This window comes from Polypterus senegalus, chromosome 8, assembly GCF_016835505.1.
Source record: "Polypterus senegalus isolate Bchr_013 chromosome 8, ASM1683550v1, whole genome shotgun sequence".
NCBI classification, from domain to species: Eukaryota; Metazoa; Chordata; class Cladistia; order Polypteriformes; family Polypteridae; genus Polypterus; species Polypterus senegalus.
The window spans coordinates 179423556-179443415 of NC_053161.1; the positions used below are offsets into that span (position 1 = coordinate 179423556).

At 40.1% G+C, this 19860-nt stretch overlaps 1 protein-coding gene across 1 annotated transcript in view; it reads right to left on the reverse strand.

The window, feature by feature from the left end:
- The window catches only part of LOC120534735 (zinc finger protein 287-like), a 52454-nt gene extending 39578 nt beyond the window's left edge, over positions 1 to 12876 (reverse strand). The window contains exons 1-2 of the mRNA XM_039762319.1: positions 12733 to 12876; positions 2136 to 2597 (exon numbers count right to left, since the gene is read on the reverse strand). Coding sequence (XP_039618253.1) covers positions 2136 to 2562 — 427 coding nt within the window. The 5' untranslated portion in view covers positions 2563 to 2597; positions 12733 to 12876. The remainder of the gene's footprint in view (positions 1 to 2135; positions 2598 to 12732) is intronic.
- Between the last annotated feature and the right edge of the window lie 6984 nt (positions 12877 to 19860).

Below are 19860 nucleotides of genomic sequence, written 5' to 3' on the forward strand. Positions count from 1 at the left end.
TCTTCCCATAAGGGGACCCAGACCGTCACTGCACCCCAGAGGAAGAGGAGGACCGGACAAAGAGGTTGGGGACTCCTGACAAGGTGCAGCGTAAGCCCGACAGTGCGACAGTACGGGAGGGCTACACTGCGGAGGGGCGAACACCTCACAAGCCCTCCCGGAGTGGGCAAAGGGGCAGGAGTTTCCTGCCTGCTTCCGTTCCCGCAAGGGTCGAGCTGGAGGGGTTGGTTGTGTTATTCCTGTGGTCACGCTGGTCATGTCTGGAGGGTTGTCCAAGGAGGACGCCAGAGTGGCAGGGACGCCGGGCAGCACCCCAGACCTGTTCATTATGTTTTTACAGGGCGCAGCCATGAAGCCAAGGATGCCGACTCCTGTCCTGGAGAGGACCGGCCCTCGCGGGGCAGGCCGATGAGCCCCACAAGCCTCATCTGAGGGTGGGGAAGTGTGATGGACAGCCGGGTCCCATGCCCGGCAGGGACGCCCCTGCTGCTTCTGTTCCGGGGGAGTCGCCATGGGCAGTCCAATACCTCCCGGGACGCTTGGTGGCAGCCTCCCTGGCCGACGATGATTCCCCAACCGCCCGCAGGGCTCCATGGGAGATGGAGTCCTCCACAGCTTGGTTGGGGCCCAGCATGGCCGCTAGGGGGAGCTGCCTGCTTCCCACAGCCTGGCTGGACGAGTTTTCAGCCCCACCCGGAAGTTCAATTAGGACCAGGTGGTTAATCGCCTGGAATGCTTCCCGGTGGGCTATAAAAGGCCCCAGCCACCACCACTCAACGAGCCAGGGTTGGGAGGAGGAGGACTACGCTTGCGGAGGAGTGGTGGAAGAGAAGGTGGAGAAGTGAGTTTTGTGTGCTTTGTGCTTTGGAGACTGTGTTTGGGCTGTGTGGCACGGGGAAGACGTGTCACACAGCTGAAGAAAAATAAAAGCCTGTGTGTTTTGTACACGTTGCCTCTGCGTGGTCTGTGCCGGGTCGGGCGCTATATAGTGCCTTTTACACAGGGTGACAATTAAAGTTGTGCTCACATACATATTCAAAAAGTGACTATGATTTATAAAAAGTAAATTTTGTAGTAATGTGCATACATCCTGTTTATAAATCTGATTTCTTTCTGGGCCAACACATTTTCCCATTTTTTGTGTGTGCATATTTTCATGCTCAATTCCATGCTAATTTTATAAATGTCACCCCTGGTCTGGTGTGTGGGTCTTTTGAATGCCTGAATCCTCAAGTCATCACGTGTGTGGCCCCATTTCACAGTGGTGTAGAGGTAAAAGATCACTGCACACCATTGCTATCACCTCATGGTAGAATCACAGTTTAGGGCTTTTTTTGCTTCTGCAGGACCAGGACAGGATGACATCATCAATGTAGCACTGAATTAAAAATTGTCACAAAGACATCTGATTGGAGATGTCATGATAGTGAAAGCTTGAGAGAAGTTAGGTAATATAAAGGACAAATCAGTTGAAACAAAAAGAAGAAATCTACAAGAGAAAGGCTTTAATAAAAGTAAGCTGGTGTTCTGGACCGGTCAATCAGAATGAAGGGCGTAGGATTCATTGGCTTTACCTGAAGTTAACTGATCAGAGAAGGAATCACTAAGACATCAAGGAAATGAAAAGTTTCAAAATGATGAACAGACAAGAAATTGAACCCTGAGTAGCATCTGCAGGAAATGTTTGGTGAAGGTCATTGCAGCTAAAGGAGGATCAGAAAGGTTCTAAAGACGGGGTCACAAACTGGACTGTCTCCAGGTTTAAACAATGTATTCAGGAATGACAAGGGTCTAATTGTTTATTATTAGTTTAAGACGATCATGTTTGTCTGTTTTAGGGACTTAATTAAAGATCAGACAACAGAGTTAGGAGGACTTATTGCAGAAATAAAAGGAATTCCAAAGGGTTCAAAACCTTTTTTTTTACCAAAGACATACTTAAGAGTTTTTTTTTTAATAATGTTACAAGCAATAATAGAAGGGCAGATTCTTAAACCCTGTGAAATGTAGTGAAATTGCTGTGTTTAATACAATTTGAACGTTTGTCTAAGTTTCTTTAAAAAAAGCACAAGACAGCATTTTCAGGCCCATAACCCTGACCCTAACACGTATACTGATTGTTATTTTTCACTTACTTGTTTTAGATGACATCTTAGGTGGTGGTTGACCTTCCTCAGTTCTAGAAGATAAAACGTCTTCAAACCCCTTTGTGTCAGACTGTAATGATTCATACTGTACACTGATAGAAGACTCCGGAGATGAAGAGTGTGTGCTAAGAGAAGAGACTAACCCGGTCACAGCTCCATCTTGATGTCCATAACGAAGGGCATCTTCCTTGAGACTCTCTATACACCTATAGCTGTCCATCTCAGTGCTGACACATTCCTCTTCATCCTCCTCCTTAATATTTACTGACCCCAGTTCAGTGTCTTCTTCCTTAATGTCCAGACTCTCCTGTTTAGGGTGTACAGTCTCCCATTCACAGTCTTCCTCCTTAACATTTATGATCCTTAATTCTATGATATTCAGGTCAGCCTCACACGTCTCCTCTTTCACATCCATTTAAACGATACAGTAAATGGCAGAGTTTTCTCTCTCTGTAGAAAAAAACAGGAATCGTTTCCATTAAAACTGCATCATTCAGATCTAAAGATTTGTTTTTATAACATCCTGTTAGTCAAAGCAGATGTCAAGTCAGACAGTTCATAGCAATTAGACAGTAACTTATCACTTTTCATGTCACATTTGGTGCAAAATGAGTTTAAGAATAAAAGGAGGGTCCATCAGGGTAGAAGAAAAAGGAGGCCATCTTACACAGTTGTGTATCAACAGTATTCACTGCTTTGATTAAACATTCAATACTGTTAAGGTCCTGGAATTTTGTTAATAGTTAATGTTAAGGAAGTTTTATACAAGTTAGGCTTCAGGATTATGTTAAAAAACAGGGGCATATGAAGGAGGAACTTAATGGTCAACTTGCGCCAACCTTGCAAAATCCCAAACCATTATTCAAGTCACAGCCTTCATTTACATAATCTTATCGAGATGGAGGCAGTTTGGCGGTGTGTCCCTGAAAAGATGGCCGCCTAATGTGAGACACCCAATGTCTGACTTCAACTAGCCTGCGACTCACTAAGATAAATTTAAACAGGTTTGATTTTGTTTTTAGTCTTAGGGGCAGACTGTGTGTGCAGGAGAGCAGACAACCAGTGCATGTTTCCTGAAGTAGAAGGCATAGAGTTAAGTGAAGAGGAATAAGAAACTGCAGGTTTTGAATCTAACAAAAATTAGAGATGCTCCTCTTTCTGTCCTCTCATGTTTGAGATAACAAAACAAAAGGGGAAAAAAAATAAAGGGGCACAGCTGTTAACCCTGTGTGCACCACAGGCATCACCAGCAGCATGTTATTGGCTGTTAGAAACAGGGGTGAGCATGACTCTGCTGAATAGTCAGCACACAATCGCTAAATGTAACAATTGTTTAAATTAATGCGGTCAGATGATGAGATCTGCGACTGTGGTTGGCAAATCAAGAAGCATCCACTTGCAGAGCCACAGCACCATACGTCACCGCAGTTGTAGAACCGCAGCTACAGATCCAGAAGTTACGTGTCTGTCGTTTCAGGACTGACTTCGTAAAATTACTTTTGGAAGGTTTCGGCAGGTCTCGGCAAAGCCCGGAAAATAATGTTGCGTGAAGAACCTGTTCAGAAATTAAGCGATGAAAATGAGAAGGATAAAAAGTACATCAAACCAAATAGTATGAATCATTGTGAAGTTCAGAGGGTTTCTGCTATTATGTCGTGTCATACATCAAGCTAAACAATACGGATCGTTTCTGTGAAATACACTATTAACATTTACGTTGTGTTCGGGTCTGTGGGAACCATTTAACGTCAGCAAAACTAAAATTATCAAGATCTGTGTTAATTGAAAATAGTTTTTCGTTTATAATCATGAAACAAACTATACAATATAATCACAATGTTTGCACCACGTAAGAGTTTAGTAAAACGTTAATAATAAAAGTGATTACGTTTTTTAAAACGTACTATGCATGTGCGCAATACTGTTCTAAACCAATTTAGAATAAACATTTAAGCCAATCTAATATTTTTAAACATGAATGTGAAGAAAACGGCAATACATATTCTACACTGAATTATGCAATATATTAATTGCATTATATAGAACTGCTTTAGTTTTTGTCACTTATTATTATGAACGATGGGCCATCAAAAGAAAAAAAATAAAAATACAAATAAGAACACAATCTATTTATATAGCACACTTCCTATGCCCAAAATTCAGAAAGAACAACAGGACCTATATGACTACAAATAATATCTTCAGTAAATAAAGATAAATACAGGATACACAAAACATTCAAATAGAATAAAAGACAATAGTGCAGACTAAAATACAACATATAATACTACAAAAAAAACCTTGAATAAATGACAAATTGTAATAACAATGCAAACCCTGAGTACTGGACAGATAGAGGGGGTAGACTGAAAGAAGGGGCAGAATGTCAGGTCAGTTTAATGTCCTCCTAAACAAATGGGTTAAAAAAACAAATGGAGTCAGCTGATGTCATTAATTTTGGGAGGTCATTCAACAGTCAGGGCGCAATATACAGCTGAAGGCCCTGCTGTCACCCACAGAGTGCAGGTTAGTGTGGGGCACAGAATGAGAGGACCTTAGTGGGCAGGTTAATAACAGAATTTGATATTCAATCCTGTGAGAGTCAGGGAGCAGTGAAGGTGCAGCAGGATGGCTGGGGTGTGCTCGCTGTTGGTGATTCATGTCAGTTTTGAATTACCTGGGACCTCATGCATAACGCCGTGCATAGAATTCGCACTATAACAGGACATAAGCACAAAAGCGGAAATGTACTTATGCACAAAAAAATCCAGATGCATAAATCTTTGCCAACTTGTAGGTTCTTCCGCTCCATAAATCCCGGTCAGCGTGAAAAGTAACGCGCCTGCTGTCCCGCCCCGTCTCCTCCCAGAATTACGGCTCTTTGAATATGCAAATCAATATAAATAGCCCATAAGCTCAGTGTTCTGTGAAGATGTGAATTTCAGCGAATACCAAGAGGAGGCAAAGAAAAACATACTATTTGTTGGTTTAAACAGTGGAATAAACAACAAAAGGAAGTTGATAGAGTGACATAACGTGTCGGAGAAACTCGAAAGCTTAAGTTCACAAAGTCGCACAGTGCACAAAATAGAAAAAGTTGACAGAAATCAAAGTCGCCGTGAAAAGGCGAGTCGTAGCCCACTGTCTGAGTGTCATATGAAAGCTTATTAGGGTACAGAGAAAAAAGGCACACAGTGTGAAAAAAGCACGAAATGTCAACTTTAATCTCGTAGTTTATTTTTTCATTAAAGTAGAACATCATAAACTTCATCTTAAAATCATTTAATTTAATAGTTTCTCAAATCCCATCGTAACTAAAGTAGCACATTAAATGCTTTGTTTTGTATTTGATCTTCTATGTGCTCTGTGTGTGTAAATCACTATTCTTAAACAGGCTTTCTCTTCCTCCGTCAGGACACAGAATCCATTACGCAGAATCCAAGTATACGTGATATTTTCATGATGATAGGAGTTAAATCATGTTATTAAACATGGGAACATGGTGGCGCAGTGATTGTTCATGTCTTATGCAAGATGCTTGCTGCGCCATGCGTGACCTTCGATGAAATGCTTTACTACAGCAATATTGTCTTTTTCAAATGTACTAACCCCCAATTCCTGTCCTTACTTTTCTTCCTCTAAATACCCAATTGGCACACAATCAGCTTTGTAATAGACATTAAGCCATCTGTAAGCTTAGAACACAGATTCTTCAAAACTTTTAAGGAACACTGAAATATATTCGTTATGTTTAATTATTCTATTCATCTATTCTTCCAGTGTCGCGCCAGCCACAGCAAGAATACAGAGTGAGGCAAGAAAAAACGGTGAACGAAGCTCAAATTACTCGCTAGCGCTGCGCCACTGTGTAGTTAAAGTTTTATCTGTATAATATAATAAATATATTTTGCTGCATTTCATCTTAAAAATGATATCATCATCATATGTAAATATGCGCTTTATAAAGTGGCTCAAGTTGTGCAATATTATAACTGTATCATAAGTACAATTACCTCACTGAAACTTGCAAGTACAAACAGTTCTACAAGGAGCATTAATGGATTGACTGAGTGTGTGTATAGTTCTTGGGATGAAACTGTTTGTGAACCACGAGGTCCGAACAGGAAGGGCTCTGAAGCGTTGGTCGGATGAGACCAGTTCAAATAGCGAATGGCAGCGTGTGCTTGATGCTGTATAATGATAATTTTCTTTCCAATCAGCTGCTGTAGAGCTGTGATTCACATTCAGATACAGGGATATAAATACTCCGAGTGGTGTGGTGAGAGTAATATGGTCCGATGTGGCAACCCCTAATGGCAGCAGCTGAAAAAAGAAAAAGGTGGTGCAGTGAGGGTAGCAACGCTAAGGCAGTTATGGTATTTGGAATAGTTTGACCATTCCGTGGACCATTATATTGTTACAGGTTAATTACAATCAGATGCCTTAAACTAATAAACAATATGCAGTTAATTTCAGTGTATTTATAAAGCTGTGTCAGGGATGTGAATCTGAAAAAAAAAAATGGGAAACTACACAAGAACAGTAGCACTGCTTTGACGCTGGGTGCTGCCAGTCGGCAAAACCAAGCGCAGAACTTGCGTATGACAGGGTATTAGCTACCGTGTAAATGTTAGTAGCTTTACGCCAAGTTTAGGTTTTATACAACGTGAGTGGAAACATTCTTACGCAACATTTCTATGCGTACACACCGTTTATACATAAGGCCCCTGGAGCTGAGATAGAAGTTTATATTATTATAAAAATTAAGACAACTTAATTATTATACAGTATTATAAATAAAGGCATGAGGGTTGCCCTGGACATGACATAAGCTACATAGTGTCTGACGATGGATCCATGGATTTCATCCCGATACCTAATGGCAGTCAAGGGACCGTTGTCTTACCTGTAGCGGTCTGTGCATCTCCCTGTGGATATGCCTCCCCAGACTGACCATCCCTGAACCCACACCAAACCAATCATGCTGATCAATGTTACAGGCAGAATAACGTTCTCCACAGCTTCTCCAGACCCTTTCACATCTGTCACATGTGCTCAGGATGAACCTGCTTTCATCTGTGAAAAGCACAGCGTGCCAGTGGTGGACTGCCAATTCTGGTATTCTATGGCAAATGCCAATTGATCTCCACAGTGCCCACTAGAGGATGTCAGGCCCTCATGCCACCCTCATGAAGTTTGTTTCTGATTGTTTGCTTGTTTGCTCAGAGACATTCACACCAGTGGCCCGCCTGATGGAGATAATTTTGTATGTTCTGCCAGTGCTCATTCTGTTCCTCCAGTCCTTCTGATGGGTTAAGGATCTTCTCTGGCCCTGTCCAGGTCTCCTAGAATCTCTTCAATGCCCTTGAGACTGTGCTGGGAGACACAGAAAACCTTCTGGCATGGCACATATTGATGTGCCTGCCATCATGGAGAAGTTGGACTACCTGTGCCAGCTCTGTAGGGTCCAGGTATGGCCTCATGCTACCAGTAGTGACACTGACCGTAGCCAAATGCAAAACAAGTGACAAAACAGATGAAGACAGAAAAATGTCAGTGGCCTCCCTCCACCTGTTAAACCATTCATTCCTGTTTTGGGGGTCATCTCATTGCTGCCCCTCTAGTGCACCAAAGCAGCTGAAACTGCTGAACAAGCCCCTCTGCTACTTCACTGACCAGATCGATAGCCCAGAAGTTTCATTGACTTTATGCTATACTCTCATTAAAAAGGGTTCCTTTAATTCTTTTGAGCTGTATATTTTAATGTAATATTGTGGTTTTATAAGTCACTACATAAATTACTGAAATACACTCAATGATAGTTTTAGATAGCCCCACACTTCAGTCCTTAACAAATGCAGTTCTTTACAAACATCATATTTTAATTTCTCTTTGATAGGCATGAAAAATAATTGTGTTGAATCTCAACTTAGGACTACATTTTTGATACGTATGTACTATTGAGGGACTTTTTTTTTGTTTTTTTTTTTAAATCAGATGGTTACTTTATTTTAACAAGCAATATAAATAACCTGTTTACTCTTTACCCTCAGATCACATTCTATTTGTTTATCAAGCAGAACTGAATATTTTCATTATCTACACAATACTGTAATAACTGTAGAGTTTAGCGGGCCAAAATAACACAGTGAGACACACAAACACACTCACTATGCATGCACACTACAGGTGACGTCATTGGTTTTCCTGTGGATTGGACTGTTGAATCTTCACAATGGCTGTATATGCTGGGATCTTTGGCACGTCGTCCCAGTAGCATGCGAGATGTTGCCAATGATTTACCCTGCTCCTCTCCTTCTCCCTGTTCCAGTCTCGGTTCAAGGTTGTCGAGATGACAAACGTATTTTTTTTCTGAGATGTTCAGTATGTTGAAAACATTGCCTGTGGCCAGCATCCAGCGTAATGTTTTATCTAAAGTCTCCACTCTTCTTTTTGTAGCATTATAGTCCATTATCATTTCTGGCCATGGAATCTCCTATCCCTTTGCAGATCACATTGTGCACCAAGGATGTGTCATTTGTTTAGACAAACGTGAAGGTCTTCACTGGCGTCTTCTGTGTGGCCAGCATTTGAGATGAGAGCTCTGGCTTATTTTTCCTTATCGTGCTAAGCATTGTTACCTTCTCTTGAGGAGCTGCTGTCCCAGTTTGTGTAAAAGTTATTGCATATGGCGTTGTGGCCATGCAGCTTATGTCATGTCCAGGGCGAGCCTCACGCCTTAATTTCTCACAGGAGTTCCACCATCTGACTTCCCTTTGTTAATGAAATGACATCCTCTGCTCTTCCATATCTCTATGTTTCCCCTTGAGCATGTTATTCCTAGCTTTAGACTGGCTTCTCTTTTTTATGCAGATGATGCTTAGATCTACAGTGATCCCTCGCTTTATCGCGAGGTGCTTGCATACTTAAAAGCGCACAAGCCCTATTGATTTTTGATTGTTTACATTACTCTCTCTCTCTGACATTCTCTGCTCCTGACGCGCACCTTGAAGAGGAAGATATGTTTGCATTCTTTTAACTGTGAGAAAGAACTGTCATCTCTGTCTTGTCATGGAGCACAGTTTAAACTTTTGACTAAAGGGTGTTATTTCATGTCTAGAGGGCTCTAATAATGTTAAAAAAACGTATTTAGAAGATCGTAAACAGGTTTTCAATGCTCTAAATGCGAAAATATTAGACTTATAAATAAAGAATCCTACTTCTTGGAAATTCATTTATCTGTCTGGAGTGGATTAATCGCGATAAAGGAGGGTTTACTCTATAACTGTGCGGAGAATATTTATAAACAGTGTGAGAGAGTTTCTAAGGGCTTAAAATATATAAAAATAACCATACATACAAACAAATGGTTTCTACTTTGCGGATTTTCACCTATCGCGGGGGGTTCTGGGATGCAACCCCCGCGATCGAGGAGGGATTACTGTATTTCAGTGTTAAAAGTAACACTTCATCGCAGCTTTCTCAGCTCACAACTTGCCTCAGTGAAATTAAATTAAAACCTGAACAGAGCAAAACTTTAAAATTAAATTGCAACATAACTCAGAATCTCGGTGTTACTTTGATTCCCGCTTTTCTTATTTCACATTCCTTATGTTTGCTCATTCCTCTCCTTTTCAAATGCTGAGAATTTTGTCCCCGCTTTTATCACATCCCACATTATTTATAGTAAATCACTACTAGCAGGTGCCCCTTCTATTTTTATATCACAGCTCCAGCTGATCCAAAACTCAACTGCAACAGTCCTGACACGGACCACCAACAGCGAGCACATCCCAGCCATCCTGCTGCACCTTCACTGCTCCCTGAGTCTCACAGGATTGAAAACCAAATTCTATTCTTGACCTGCCCACTAAGGTCCTCTCATTCTGTGCCCCCCACTAACCTGCACTCTGTGGGTGACAGCAGGGCTTTCAGCTGTATATAGCGTCTTGACTGTGGACTGACCTCCCAAAGTTAATGACATCACCTGACTCCATTCATTTGTTTAGGAGGACATTAAACTGACCTGACATTCGGCCCCTTCTTTCAGTTTACCCCCTCTGTCTGTCCAGGTACTCGGGGTTTGAATTTTTAATCACAATTTATGTTATTTGTTCAAGATTTTTTTTGTAGTATTAGATGTTGTATTTTAGTTTGCATTATTGTCTTTTATTCTATTTGAATGTTTTGTGTATCCTGTATTTATCTTTATTTACTGAAGATATTATTTGTAGCCAATGTTATATCGGTCCTGTTGTTCTTTCTGAATTTTGGGCAGGGTGCTATAGAAATAAATTGTGTTCTTATTAGTATTTTTATTTTTTTTCTTTTGATGGCCCATCGTTTATAATAAGTCACAAAAACTACAGTAGTTCTATATAATGCAATTATAATATTGCATAATTCAGTTTAGAAAATGTATTGCCATTTTCTTCACATATTCAAAAATATTAGATTTGCTTAAATGTCAATTTTAAATTGGTTTAGAACAATATTGCACACATGCACAGTACATTTTTAAAAACAATCACTTTTATTATTAACGTTTTACTATACTCTAACGTTGTGCAAACATTAAAATTATATTGTATACTTCGTTTCATGAATGATGATTTTAATTTTGTCGACATGTTAAATGGTTCCCACAGACCCGAACAAAACGTAAATGTTAATATTAATACTTCACAGAAACAACCCGTATTGTTTAGTTTGATGTATGACACAACGTGATGGCAGAAACCCTCTGAACTTCACAATGATGCGTATTATTTGGTTTGATGTAATTTTTTTTCCTTCTCATTTTTATTGCTTCATTTCTGAACGGGTCCCTCACCCGATGTTACTTTCCGGTCTTTGCCGAGACCTGCCGAAACCATCCAAAAGTAATTTTACGAAGTCAGTCCTGAAACGACAGACACGTCACTTCCGGGTCTGTAACCATAGACATATAACTGCGGTGACGTATGGTGCTGTGGCTCTGCAATTGGATAGTATTGGGAATATCTGACATGCTCCAGGACAAAAACTTTCTTCAAAACAACTTTGTTATCAACAACTTTGAATCAAGTTTCAAGTTTATCAGCTTCATCTTGTTTAAGTACACCCTGCACACATCACAAACATTTTAGTACTTAACACATTAATAAACTCCTATTAAACAGCAGCACCTCCCAGAATTGTAAGACTGGCATGGTGGAGGCCTTGACTGCATCAGTCTTTCTTAACGCTCCATGTGTGCTTCTGACGGACCAGTTTGCTATGGGTAACCCTAAACTTGGGGGTAGGGGCGGGGGTGTTGGCAAAGAGTAAATGCGGCTCATTATTGACCTTCATGAATATTCTAATTAAATGAAAGTGGGCCTTAGCCAGAAGAGGGATGCCAGTCCTGACAGTGGTGTTCATATAAGAGTGGCACATGGGGTGACCCACACAGCCTGGTTGGGTCTGTATGAAAGTCACATGTATAAGTATACAAATGGACCTTAACTTCCACCTCACCACTGTGGTCCAGTGCAAAACAAACACTAATAGAAGTTATTGGGGTATTGAAGAAAACCAGAGTACCAGTACAGGGCAGGAGCCAGCTATAGACCAACATAGGGTACACTCACATTCAAGTCCACAACCACACCAAGACAAGTTAGATTTGCCAGGCCGCTAAAGCGGAGCATCTTTAGAGAAGTGGAGAAAATACGAATAAAAGAGCAGACATGGAAACTGCATAGAGACTAAAAAAACAGGCTGAGATTCAAATTCATTCTGACAGAACTGTAAGGTAGTAACACAAACCATAAATCTCTATTAATTTCTCCAATGCTCACTAACAGGCATTACAGAACAATGGAAGTTTATCATATTTGATATAGTTTAAATGGGAAAAAGACACACATTTAAGTGTCCATTCAAGCAATGCATGTAAATGTCTGCGTTGGATTAGGCAGGTTTGATGCCAGGCGTGTAAATACAGATACTGATTGCTAACCTTTACCAGTTAAGAGCATATAATTTATACTCTTAAAGGCGAGTTACTTCATGGCAGCACTGCCGTTTTCGCTCACTATATCTTAGTATTTGTTATCTGCACGTATTCTCTAAGACTCTTCTCCACGGTCATGGACTCCAGTTCGTTTTTCACTTTTACGATTTTGACTCCTTACTGTTCTTTTAATGGCCGGCCGGTCACCACCTCCACGACTTTGTTTGAACTGGACACCACGGAGAAATAAAAGAGAAACAAAAGGCAGAAATCAAAGCGCCGTACGTGTGGAATGGCCGTCTCCTCGATGTCTGCGATTCGAGAAGAAATCGACAAAAGGAACACATGGAGAGGAATGAATAGGCGCCAGCGATGTGACTGGGCGGTACGATTAAAAAATTTGAGACTCAGCCACGTGAAGTGAACCGCAGATACAAATCAACAGAAACATCGCGCGAGTGACCGCATGAGGATTCACTCCAGCAAAGTTCGACAGAGGTCTAACGAACACGAACTCGCCACTCACTCAAGTCGCGCGCGGCGATTGTAATGGAGCGAATGAAAACTCACAAATCCATAAAATGCATCCCCAAAACTCAGAGCACTTACTGTCTGCCTCTTGGCGATGGGATTCTTTCTGAACTTGTTCACACTTCTGTCTCACTCAGTAACAGTATTCCGTCCTTAGTGCTTCACAAAGCGAGACAGACGCAGCGTGGCTACAATAGCTGTCGCGTTAGATGACGTCAGTCCGAAGCCGACATAGGCTCACGTGACAGTAAAGCGAGTTCCTCCAGACATAGAATTACTAGATGCCGCATGACCAGCAGCATAGAACGTCAACTCGCCGCCATATTGCGAGTGGCATTGCTGTGGACTGTCGCTTCCCGATCTGCGTGCCACTCGATTTGCTTGCGCAGGCGTATTGAAAGCCTAACATGTCGTAAAGGGTTCACGCATGAGTTAAATAGATTGGGCAGCACCGTAAAGTGTGTCGTCTGGAGGTTTATTTTTGTTTTTTTCTGTCCCCCCTGGCCATTGGACCTTACTCTTATTCTATGTTCATTAATGTTGACTTATTTTGTTTTCTTATTGTGTCTTTTATTTTTCTATTCTTTATTATGTAAAACACTTTGAGCTACTGTTTGTATGAAAATGTGCTATATAAATAAATGTTGCTGTTGTGTGATGACGTAGCCTTTCAATACGCATGCGCACGCAGATCGGGCTGGCAACGGGAACCAGGTAGTGATGCACACCGCCGGCGCTTAATGAAAAAAAATTAAAAACAAAAAAATCCACTTTATGGCACGGCCCGATCGGAACCGTGCATGCAGTACAACTTAACATTACGGTATACAGTATTCATTTTAGTTCCACATTAGTTGACCATAATGAAAATATTCATCCTGCAAAATAAACGAAGCAGTCTTTGTTTCAAAATTATTTTTGAAACTGAAAGCCTCAGTAGTCTTACCTGTAGAAATAGCAAATTTAACATGAACTGCACATCATCTTGAACAGGAAATCTTAAAAACAGAAGAAAAGAACAACCAGTTGTGTCTCAGAATACGGGTACACTGGCATCTGTTCTGCCACATGGAAGGCTGGTTACCACCGGGCATCCTGTAGGGCTTAAGAAAAAAAATTCAATAAAGGGGCATTGTTTCTCTAACTGCAGCAATAAGAAATTAGTTATTTCTAAGGAGTAAGCCTTCTCCATTATATTCATTTAAATGTATTTATGTGTACTTCTATAAGCTTATAACACATGACAACAGCAGGTGCCCAGCCTGTCACTGTGCCACATCAGACGCACACCACATTTCTCTGATGGCTTTGGATATAAATTTTAAAATTGCCTGTTTTCAACCTTTTTTTCTACTAAATAAGGTTAAAGAAATCCATTAACAATTTGTAATTCTATTATCTGCATCCTGCTTTCTTGTAATAACTTAGTTATTGCTACTCTTGTATGTAATATAGCCTTCATCATTATAATTTGTTAACTTTATTATGGAAAAACTATTGGATTGATGTAATCTGATATCAACATAATAAAAAAAAATACCGATGGCTTTGGAGGGCACACTTTACACCGGTCGAGTGTCAGTCCAGCACTCCTAATTCTATTCCTAATGCGACACCTCGATTACATAGTTTTGCTTAACAATTAGCACGCCGTTCGCTCTTTAAGATAAAAAATGTGGACAAATGTTAAAAGAAACACACCATCAAATGCTAATAGGGTGTTACGAAATAAATGACATACATCTATTAATCCATTAACCCAAACACGGAAAATTCCGATTTTTACGATTAAACCACGAGATTACGAAGTGGTTTAACTAAAAGTGATGTACTTACAAAAAGCTGTACGTGTCCATCATAAACTTCACAGACACACATCACATTTAATTTCGCTCCCTCTTCATTCGATTGGAGTTAAATTTTTCTTGCGACACATCTTCCAAGACGTTATAAAATTCAAAAGTTGCCATCTTTTCCATTAACAAGTCCACTTACAGACGGAGAAACGACAACACAAAAATGACTCGCAAGTACAAGTCAGACCTGATGAGTGACGTGTATTGTAAAACATTAGACATGTGCAGAACAAATTGGGCAGTGTCGTGAAATGAATTTTAATTAAGCAGAGAGCGCGTGCGCAAGACAAATCGGATGGGGACTCGTGTCGCAAAGTAAAAAAACGCAGATCAGGTAGGGTCATAATAGTAAAGTTCTGCACATGCTTGCGCATGTGTGCGTATGCACGCACAAATCAGGTAGGCACCGCAGATCGGGTAGTGACAAGCTCTCGACCCGGTAGAGCAGCCCGACATTCCGTGTGTCCCAGCGTCCACTTTCTTCTCACGACCCTTTGCCGCTGAAGGCGGTGTCATCTTCACATTGTTTACAGCTCGGCACAGTTAAAAAGTAGAAAGACGCAAAGCTGTTTTCCTCATTTCTTCTACTATCAAGTACTGCCAATTAAAAAAAAGTTATAATGTGGCAGTTTCCGCGACAGTCACGTGGATGAATAAATAAAACTTCTCTGTCAGAACGCGCCTGGCGGTGAACGTCTCAGCACTGGAGTCCAGAGAGGAGGGCTGGGAGAGGGCGACGTGGGGCGGACTTCTATGGGATAGATCGCCATGTTTGTGTTTACTTCTTTTCAATATCAGTAAAGTAACTCTCACACAAATAATAACGATTCATAAAGATGATATAAAAAAGGTGTCCACAAACAAAGTGATTAGTTCCTGTATTATAATATGTTCTGTGGTCATACGTAATTTCCGTTTCAAACGCGAAAAGAATTTTGTATATATAGATAAATATCAAATACTATTACCACTACTACTAATAATAATAATAAATAGTTGGTTAGTTCCAGTGTCCATTCAGCAGGGAATCATCCCGAGGTGATCTCATCATTAAATATATAGTATTTATTGTCTTGTGCATACAGTATAATTGTATTGTTACTTACATGTCTCTCCAGAACAGTGATAATATAATAAAACACAAACAATATAAATAGAATACAATGTACAGTATAGCTATATATTGTGTTGTATTTCACATATTTATACATAGTTTTTTTCTTACAATGTTTGTAATTACCATTGGCTGTTCAGTAATTCCACAACTAAAACACTTTCTCTGAAGCCATACTGAGCGCCACTGGTTCTTTACTATTTGCCAGAAGGCAGGAGCAAGAAAAACAGCTGTACAGAATGGCTGAGTGTGTAATAGTCGTAGCAGATTGTCTTTTAGATAACCTGCCTGGACAGAAGGCAGCTGGGTGCCAGTAATATTTTGTGGCTTTCATCACCCTCTGCAGTGACCCAAGCATGTGTGCCCTACCAGGATGTGATGTCGCCAGTGAAGATGGACTCCAGACAGCACCTGTGAGACATCTCAGGAAGGCATTGGTGAACTTGGCAATAGGCAAACCATGCTGTTCCCTCCTCAATTAATCAATGATTGTTACTGCACAAAATTTAAACAAGCTCACCATTTCCACAGCACCCCATAAAAACAAACCACAGCATGATCCGTCCTCTGAAGTCTATGACCTGCTCCTTAATTTTTGGGCATGAAAGGTTAGATTGTCCTTGGACCGCTGAGTCAAGCAGACAGATCAGGTGATCAGGCCTATGATGGTGATGTCGGTAGCATTTTTAATGATGGAGCTGGTGTGGTGTCCGAACACACAGTCACACCGGGGGATTAGCACACTACCCCATAGTTTGCCTGGTTTGAGGTGAGCATAGAGGATACTATGCTGACAATCTGCAAGGCCGAGGTCTGCTCACTATAAAGTCCAAAATCCAGTTCTTTTGGCACAACAGTGTTGAATTCTAAGCTATTGTCTATAAACATACCTCTGTAAGAGCAGCTTTTACATTATTCAGATGTGCCAAGATGATATGGAGTATAAGACTTAACTGCTATACCAGTATGCATCATGGACATGGTGAAGTGGAGCAATGTTTGTACTAAGTTCAAAGTTAGTAAAAAGTCTGAGTGAGTGTAGTTAGTTCTAAAATGAGTTATCACATGCAGCACAATCAATCAATCAATCAACATTTATTTATATAGCACATATTCATACAAAAAAATGTAGCTCAAAGTGCTTTACAAAATGAATAGAGAAATATAAGACACAATAAAAGATAAACATAAGTCAACATTAATTAACATAGAATAAGTAAGGTCCAATGGCCAGGGTGGACAGAAAAAACAAAAAAAAAACTCCAAAAGCTGGAGAAAAAAATAAAATCTGTAGGGGTTCCAGACCAAGAGACCGTCCAGTCCCCTCTGGGCAATCTACCTAACATAAGTCAAACAGTCCTCTTTGTATTTAGGGTTCTCATGGAAGGACCTGATGATGATGGTCACGTAGACTTCTGGCTTTCAGTCCATCAATGTTGGTGCATCATGATGCTTTGAGTAGGTGATGGTGGCGCAGGCCGCCACCACAAAGAAACCGGAAAAAGAAACAGAAGAGAGAGTAGGGGTCAGTATGGATTTTGGAGCAACTGTGAACAGTTATTATGAAGAATTGAACATACAGATCATCAGGATTAAGTTAAAGTGAAGTTATAAAAAGGCCATGTTAAAGTCATGTGTTTTCAGCAGTGTTTTAAAGTGCTCTACTGTATCAGCCTGGTGAATTCCTATTGGCAGGCTATTCCAGATTTTGGGTGCATAACAGCAGAAGGCCGCCTCACCACTTCTTTTAAGTTTAGCTTTTGGAATTATAAGGAGACACTCCTTTGAAGATCTAAGGTTACGATTTGGAATATAACGCGTCAGGCATTCCGATATATAAGATGGAGCGAGATTATTTAAGGCTTTATAAACCATAAGCAGTATTTTAAAGTCAATTCTGAATGACACAGGTAACCAGCGTAGTGACATCAAAACTGGAGAAATGTGCTCGGATTTTCTTTTCCCAGTTAGGATTCTAGCAGCTGCATTCTGCACTCGTTGCAAATGATTAATGTCTTTTTTGGGTAGTCCTGAGAGGAGTGCGTTACAGTAATCCTAGTGGTCTGATGAATATGCGATTTAAAATTCAGATTACAGTCAACGGTTACCCCTAAATTTTTTACTTCCGTCTTAACTTTTAACTCTAGTGCATCAAGTTTATTTCTGATAACCTCGCTGAATCCATTATTGCCAATTACTAAAATTTCAGTTTTCTCTTTATTTAGTTTGAGAAAATTACTATTCATCCATTCAGAAACACCAGTAAGACATTGTGTTATTGAATCAAGAGAGTCGGTGTCATCAGGTGCTATTGATAAGTGCAGTTGTGTGTCATCAGCACAGACTGTTATGGACGTGAAAAAGAGGAACAAACAGATAAGCACATTTTCAACATTATAAGAGATGTAAATCATGAAACAAACATATATTCCCTCTCTCTCATACTGTATACAGTATATATATATATATATACACACACACACACACACACACACGTTGTGACGTGAGATTTTGCATATAACTTGATAAATGTTTTGTATGTCTTTATTTATAATTTAGACAAACCAATGTAATTTAGTGTTACGTTGGTGAGAGGTAGTTGTGTTTGCCCCCTTTTTACGACTGTCTCTTTGTAATTTTATGACAGGATTTGGGGGGATGTGTCTTAAACCAGTTTGATGAATATTTCTCTGCTAAAGTCTTTCAACGCCCTGCAAGGAACCCAGGATGTTTAACATATGGTTTTGGGGCAGGAGATCAGATGATCTAGTCCACCCATTGGTCTGAGATATGGCTGTCTGGATTGGGTGGAGGGGTTGGACAGAAAACCTATAAATTTGCTTGCTCAACCACATTCTCTCTCTCTAACCAACATATGATGAAGAAGCATCTCTCTTGCTAACCTGTGATGATGAAGACAACACAATGAAGAGCACAGCTCAGCAGCCATATTGAACAGACATGTGGCTGAAAGCTGAGCACCAATGATGCCTTAACTAGAGACATTAAGTAACTACAAGTCTGCGTGCCACCTGAATTACACATCACCATTTGATCAGGTTGTATGGTTGCCAATATTCAAATGTACTTTGCATTTTGTTATTATTTATGAATATTATCAGTAATACATTATTTTATGTGTAACTTAACTCCTGCTTGTCTTTTTACTACATCTAATTGCCTGAGGTTATAGATATAGAAGGGAAGGTGGGGATAAGTTATATACAGTGGTAAATTTGTGAGATTAGGCATTCTAAGGCTACATATTAATAATACAATAGGGGAAAGTAAAGCAATATATATATTACTCTACCAAGATAAAACAATACACACACACACATAGTATATATTAATTATCCTCATTTATAACATGGTATTGTTTCATACAGTGGTTCTCATATTCACTCCCAGGAGCTGCATTTTTGTCCCAGCTAATGTTTGCTTTTAATTCGACTCCCATCTTGAACTTGCAAGCCAACAGTCTCGGTCTTGAAAGTTAAAGTGATGTATCAAAACACAAAGCTCATTGTTATAACTACCACATAGGGGAGTGTAACCTGTGGGGGGCATTTTAGCACCCAAACCCTAGACACAACCACACATAGAAGTTTCAGGTTAAATATGAATATATTTTAAATTAATAAAGCACACAATCCCAGTCAGGACATCCACCTGTGTCCTCCATCCACTATACTGTATAGGTCTTTTGAGAAGACAAGGAATTACTGAACCAGGTCAGAGAGCCAGTCCATCCCCTCCTTTCTTTACAGTGGAAATTTTGAAGGTTAACAAAATTAAAACAAAACATAACAACCTAACAGCAGCAAGTGATGGGAACTTTTTTTTTTTTATGCCGTATCTCATCAAGATATGAGAGCATATCCTTCATGCAGTCAAAAGTAAATAACTAGGAAGGCATGACTCCCCTTTGGTCTAATTTTCCACTTGTGTGTGTTCCTTCATCCTCATCCATATCAAGAATTCTTGGCCTGTGTTCTGTCCCAACAAGTCGGTCACAAGTAGTCAGGATGTTTTTGATCAATGAAGACTTTTTTTTGTGAAAAATAAAACAATACAGAGTGTGAAGTATTTTATTTGGAATATCAACACATTAACTCCACTTTCACTCAAACTACAGTCACATTGGCTTATGAAATAAACCCACCAATATGACCAAAGCTTGTCATAGGAATGCTTAGCTCCATTAATTTCTCTGGCTTTTTTCCTTTACTGTAC